We start from the raw sequence: 6,565 nt of genomic DNA, 5'->3' as shown, positions 1-6,565 counted from the left end.
CGCCGCCGCCGCGCAGGCCGAGGCCGAGGCCGAGCCTGGCAGCGCGCCGCCTGCCGGCCACGCGACGCCTCGCCGCCGCCGCCGCCACGGGCCGGCTCGGTGGCGCAGCGCCCCCTCCTGGCGCCTGAGGGAGCCGGACGAGCGCAAGCACGACGGGGGTGGGGCCGGCCCCACCCCGCGGGAACGGTCGCTGCTTTGTGAGGTGGCTTAGCCGCCCCGGCACGCCGGGTGAAGGCGCCTACGTCGGGAGGCGGTGCTTCGTCCTATGACACGCCCCTAGGGGTGCTAAGCTCCGCCCCGAGGCCGCGTTTTGCGAACAGAGGCGCTTTGTGCCACAGCGAACAGTCCTGGAGGGCTGGGCAGGGCATGCGTCAGGAGGCGGTGCTTAGCCTTCCGGGCACGCCCCCAGAATGATCAGGTGGCCCCACCCCACCCCCATCTCCAGGCTGGCGACCCGTGAACCACAGCGCTTTGTACCACCTGGTGTTTCAGGAGGCGGTCCTTGGCCTCTCGGACACGCCTCTGGGGCCAGACCCGCCCTCAGGCCGGCAGCACGCGAACGACCATGCTTTGTGCCACTGTGAGGGTAGCTCAAGAAAGGCGGAGGGGCGTGAGTCTGAGAACTAAAAGGAAACGCCTCCTCGAGGGCTGAGCTCCGCCCCTAGGCCAGCGTACTGCGTACTACCCTAATACGCATGGGAGTGAGGCATTCTCCAGAAGGAGGCGCTCTGCTACTTTATAAACTGGGGCTGGCTCCGCCCCAGAAGGGACGGTTATTAGCCAAATACTGGCGGAGCTCTGCATCTACGAACCCTCCCTCGGAGAGGTCGGATAGCCAGTGTCCCGCGAAGAACCTCTCCTGAGCCTAAAGGAAAGAGAACTGTTTCCAAACCAGGGTGATTCGGCCACGCCCCCAAGTTAAGGTTCCGCCTTGTAAGTTCCCAGGTAAGCTCTGCCTTGCTTTCTTCCCACTGGTAAGGAAAGACCCTGGATAGGTGGGGACAGGCTTGCAAGGCTTGCCGTGGCCCCTCCCCGTGCTGCTCTAGTGTAAAGGCTTTTCAAGCCGCACTCCAGACCTTGGTCTTCCGACTGAACTTCAAGGACATTCTTCAGCTTCTCCTCTAGGACCTCTCCTTTTCTCCATTTAACTCTCAGGAACTCTCAGATCCCCCAGTAGTGGCTAGTCACTGTGTTCAATAGTGCTATCCGCCGTTCACTTTTACTGGGCCCTCTCAGACCGCTAATTTACTGATCCTCTCCTGAGCCTCGGAAGGACTTGCAAAGATCCAACCCTTTCCCAAGTCATCCCTCCCATCTAATGGTGCAAGCACATAATCTCAGGCGGCCTGAGCCACAAAGTGAAACTGCCATTTTAAGACTACCCTATCAGGCAGTAGTGACACATACCTTTAATCCCAGCGCTCAAGAGGCAGAGGCAGGTGACCTCTGAGTTCCAGGCCAACATAATCTACAGAGCGAGTTCTAGGACAGCCAAGGCTACACAGAACAGCCCTGTCTCAAAAATTCAAACAAAACAAACAAAAAACATAGCAAAGTCAGGAGTTGTGGCAGGTACTTTAATCCCAACACTCTGGAGGCAGAGGCAGGTGGATCTCTATTGTGGGCCAGCCTGGTCTACACAGTAACTTCCAGTTCAGGCAGGACTACACAGTGAGACCTTATCTGAAAACAACAGCAACAAAAATATACACATCTCTCCCCCAAATAAAACACCCAGTCTGGAAGTCAATTGCAGTTGGGGAACCACAGGAAAGTCCGTACAGAATGTAACCTCTTAGGCCTGGCTGGGTGTCCTGATTCAAGAGTGACCCTTCTTTACAGAGGCTTCTGGCTTTCTGTCTTGCCCCTAGGCTGATACCCCAACTAATTGTCTTCTATGAGGAAGGTCACAACACCAGGTGTCTCCTTCCTTTGGCCAGTTGTTCCATAAGAAAGCTGTGGCTTGACTCCTCCCTACTGCCGAGTCTCCAGACAGATGGCCAGCTTCTGCAGCCTGGGGCTGTGGGAAGGAAAGAACTGGATAAAGGGGTCCTCATTCTTCAGCCTCATTGGCAGGCCCGGAAAGTGCTGAACTCAGGGGGCTCTGGAGAGAACGATGCAGAGGTAGGCCTCTTCCGAGGCCCTGAGTCCAGGGTTACCATTGAGTCTTCTTGAGTCATTTTCTTTGTTCATGGAAGAAAAGAAAGGAAAATTAAAACAAACAAACGAACCTGGGAGTTCCTCCTGTTCCAAGCTCTCAGGTCCCTTCCCATGTCCTCCCACCAACCTTCAGTGACTGTGTTTTCTGCAGAAGAGGGGGGACCAGAGGCCAGGGCTCAAATCCCACTTTCATAACTTCCTAGCATCCTGACCTCACTTGAGTGACAACCCATCTGTACCTCGGTTTCAAATGACAGTATCCATCTCTTAGGGCCCTGTGAGGCTTGAGAGAGGTCCATGAAGTGGCTGGCACCTTCGTACCCACCCATCTGGGTTCCCCTAAAACCTTTCCAAATCAGTTGGGCTTAGGGCCCCTCAGAGCTTTGGTTCTCCCTAACCAGTGACCCCCATAAGATCCCTGTCTAGCCACAGTGTCTCTGTTTGTAAAGAATACACAGCAGGGTATGCAGAGGTAGGCAGACTTCTGTGAACTGGAAGCCAGCCTGATCTACATAGTGGGTTTCAGGCCAGCCAGGGCTGCACAGCCTGTCTTTAAAAAAAGAAAGGAAAGCAGGTAAGGGTGATGGACGCCTTTAATTCCAGCACTTGGGAGGCAGAGGCAGGCAGAGCTCTGAGTTCAAGGCCAGCCTCCACAAAGTTCCAGGACAGTAATAGTTATACAGAAAAACTCTGACTCAAAAAACAAACAAAAAAGAAAAAGAAAAGAAAGAAAGAAAGGAGGCCAGATACAATAGCCACACCTTTAATCCCAGCACTTGGAACATGAAGGTAGGAGGATCTCTGTGAGTTTCTTGCCAGCCTGGTCTACATATTAAGTTCCAGGGCAGCCAGGACTACTTAGATGGATCTTGTCTGAAAACAAAAACTAAACAAGCAAACAGACTAAACAGAGTCTGGAGCGACAGCTCCACAGTTAAGAGCACTGGCTGCTCTTCCAGAGGACCGGGGTTCAATTCCCAGCACCCACATGGCAGATCACACCTGCCTATAACCCCAGTTCCAGGGCTTCTGAGACACTCACACCTAGTTGCAGTCAAAATACCAATGAACATGAAAAATAAAAACCCAATAGAATAATGAAGTGACCTCCTCCCCATAAAGCTTTCCAAATCATTGGATGTCAGGCTCTGAGAGATGGGCAGTAAACAGGTGCTTAGCTGCCCACCACTTTGTAGTCATTCTCCAACATCAAAGCTTTCTGTTCTAGAAGCTTTTATTTATTGTTAATGTATGAGTATGAGTATTTTCCTAAATCTGTTCTAAATGTAGCTATGGGTAGAACTAGGGATTCACTGGAACTAGACTTACAGTTCCAGGCCAGTCACAGCTACCTAATGAGACCATTTCTGAAGAAGAAAGAAGAAAGGAAAGAAAAAAAAACTAAAACCAAAAGCAAGAACTGAGATATCTGTATAAGTGTGTTCACAAACGCCAGAAGGTGGGAGCATTCCAAGTGTCCGTCAATAAACATGAATCAGCAACGTGTGGCCTATCATGCTCTGGACTAGTAGTCAGCCTTGAAAAGGAAGACAATTCAGACGCAAATTCAAAGTTAACATCATGGGGTGAACTTAAGGTTACAATGTGAAGTGGAACCAGGTAGCACAAAAGGAGAAATATTGTATTCATATGGGAATAAGCACAAAAGGAGAAATATTGTATTCATATGGGAATATGCAAATGGACAAAAGCAGGAAATAGGGCTTGAGGCTTTGGGTACATGCCCAGTCCAAGATTGTATGCGCGCGCGCGTGTGTGTGTGTGTGTGTGTGTGTGTGTGTGTGTGTGTGTGTTTTATACAGCCCTGGGGCAATGGACATGGCTACTACATATTGAGACTGTTTCAAGCAAAAGCAAGTGAACCGTGACTCATTTGTCAACTCCCCTAGCATGCAGGAAGCCCTGGGTTACATCCCTAGCACCACATAGAGTGGTGCCCACCTGTAATCGCAGCACTTGGGAGAGGGCTGCAAGATGATGCAGGAGCATCCTCAGCAACATAGTGAGTTTGTTACCAGCCTGTCTGGAAATAACATATTCAAACCAAACCAAGCAACAGCGATAAAAAAGCCTTAGGGGCTGGATAGTCCTGAGTGGTCCAGCTCCCAAGTGTTGGGATGACATACATTGGCCACCATGCCTAGCCATCTGAGCTGGACAGTTTAGTCTAAGCTGGAGCCACAACTGATGTAAATGTAGCACTTCAAACACACTAGGCTCTCTCTGCCAGTGCAGTTGTATGGCTAGCTTTTGTTTTGGTTTTGTTGACTTTTTGAAACAATGTTTCTCCATGTATCCATGGGTGTCCTGGAATTCAGTGTGTAGACCAGGACTAACCTTAAACTCAGAGATCCACCTGTCTCTGTGCTAGGATAAAGGTCTGTACTACTCTGTGCTCTGCATTGTTTTTTTGTTTTGTTTTGTTGTTGTTGTTGTTGCTTTTAAGCTAGGGGGACCCAGGCTGGTGAGATGGCACTGCAGCTCAGGGCACTTGTTGCCAAACCTAATGACCTGAATTTGATTCCTCACATGGAAGGAGAGAACCAACTCCAAGTTGACCTTTGACCTCCACATGTATGCTGTGGCACTCCCCCCACCACATACACAAAAGAAAATGGGGGGGACCTCTGTAGCCCAGGGTGACCTGTAACTCACCATATAGCCCAGGCTAGTCCCCCAGTCCTTCTCTCCACCTCCCAAATTCTGGAATTCCAAGTGTAAGCCCCATACTGACTTAAAAATAACCTTTTCTTGGGGTTGGGGATTTAGCTCAGTGGTAGAGCGCTTGCCTAGCAAGCACAAGGCCCTGGGTTCGGTCCCCAGCTCCAAAAAAAAAAAAGAAAAAAAGAAAAAAAATAACCTTTTCTTGTTGTCAGAAGGAGACCAGTGCATATCAGTGTGTCACGAGATTCCACATCAGCCCCTGAATATGCCACCAGGTCATCCCAGACTTCTCACCATCCTCAAGGGTTGAATCCAACCCAGTGACAATACAGCTCTGTGATCCCCTAGTTTTTCATAGCCAACCCAACCCAGGCTTATGAGCAAGTCCTAGTCCTGTGACCCTGGGCTTCTTCCTACCCTCAGGTTCAGAGTCTGAGAATTCCCAGTGGCACAACTCCCTTCCCTTCTCAGCTGGTTGTCATCAGGAAACTTTACAAAAAGAGTAACTCACCGTGGAGATGGCAAACAGAGAGTTATCAAAGGACATGTCTGAAACAGAGAGCAAAGTCAGCATGTGCATGGTGGGTCCATTGCCCTGCAGCCACCAGGTCCTTGCCCATAGTCCCACAATTAACCCTGCAGTAGGACTTGGGGTTCATGTTCCAGCATCCTCTCCAGATTCTTTCCACCATTTAGAGGCAGGAGCACAGGTCTCACTGTGTAGAACACGCTGGGGGCCAGTGAGATGGCTCAGTGGATGAAGGCACTTGCAGCTAAATTTGTCACCTTGAATTCAATCCCAAGGATCCACTTAATAGAAAGAAAGAATTGGCTCCTACAAGCTGTTCTCTGACACACAAGCACTATGCCATGCTGGCTTCTGCATGCGCAGACATCAAATACAAACAGATAATCAAATGCTGCTGATCACTGAAGTGTGTTCATAGTATGGCTGGTGTCCAGGTACAGCACAGAACTTATCTAGGGACTCCAGGAAGGTCCCTGGAGGGGGGCATACACACAGAAGGTGGAGAGTGGAGCGAGGGCATTCACATTGAAGGTGGAGAGTGGAGCGAGGGCATTCACACTGAAGGTGGAGAGTGGAGCGGGGGGCATTCACACTGAAGGTGGAGAGTGGAGCGAGGGCATTCACACTGAAGGTGGGAGTGGAGTGGGGGCATTCACACTGAAGGTGGAAAGTGAGTGTTCTAGGCGGTGGGTAGAGCCAATGTGGAGGATAGAAACAAAAACAGGAAATGAGAACCCAACAGAAACAATGGGGACCATGTTTGGACCCCAAAAGCAATGAGAGGCCACAGAAAGATCTGAGCAGCAACAGAAATTTGAAGCTTGGTTCACCCAGGGAAGCATCAGGGACATGGACAACAAACAGGACGGACCTGTGTTGGTGAAGTTGATCTGAGCCCAGCAGGATTCACGCTCTCTGCAAAGGGATTCAGAAGAAAAGATGCCTCGTGAAATCGGACACTTGTTCTAGAATATCCCTGCTAGCAAGACCTGACATGGCCTGCTTTCGGCACCCGCACGTCTCCTGCCCACAGCAAATGCCTGCCCACTGAAAGCACTCAGCCCTCATTTGCAGAGCTGTCACACTGGGTGGCAACTCTCTGGCCATGAGGAGGCAGGGACAGCTCCAGGGAAAGTCTAACATTGACCAGTCCCAGTGAGAGTCCCAAAGGCTGCCACTGCAAGATACCTA

At 50.8% G+C, this 6,565-nt stretch overlaps 1 protein-coding gene across 9 annotated transcripts in view; it reads right to left on the bottom strand.

Annotated features, from left to right (window-relative positions):
* Positions 1-1,563: 1,563 nt before the first annotated feature.
* The window catches only part of C8h19orf38 (similar to human chromosome 19 open reading frame 38), a 34,178-nt gene continuing 29,176 nt past the window's right edge, over positions 1,564-6,565 (bottom strand). For 7 of the 9 annotated variants that reach the window (XM_039082180.2, XM_063266176.1, XM_063266178.1 and 4 more), the window contains 3 exons: positions 6,246-6,289; positions 5,357-5,394; positions 1,564-2,183 (listed from right to left, as the gene is read on the bottom strand). In XM_039082180.2, coding sequence (XP_038938108.1) covers positions 2,067-2,183; positions 5,357-5,394; positions 6,246-6,289 — 199 coding nt within the window. In that variant the 3' untranslated portion in view covers positions 1,564-2,066. The remainder of the gene's footprint in view (positions 2,184-5,356; positions 5,395-6,245; positions 6,290-6,565) is intronic. The other 2 variants (NM_001109624.1, XM_039082182.2) reach the window with 2 other exon arrangements.

The sequence above is a fragment of the Rattus norvegicus genome, chromosome 8, assembly GCF_036323735.1.
Source record: "Rattus norvegicus strain BN/NHsdMcwi chromosome 8, GRCr8, whole genome shotgun sequence".
Taxonomy (NCBI): Eukaryota; Metazoa; Chordata; class Mammalia; order Rodentia; family Muridae; genus Rattus; species Rattus norvegicus.
Note: the sequence above shows the minus strand (reverse complement) of the source record. Positions and strands in the feature narration are given on the sequence as shown.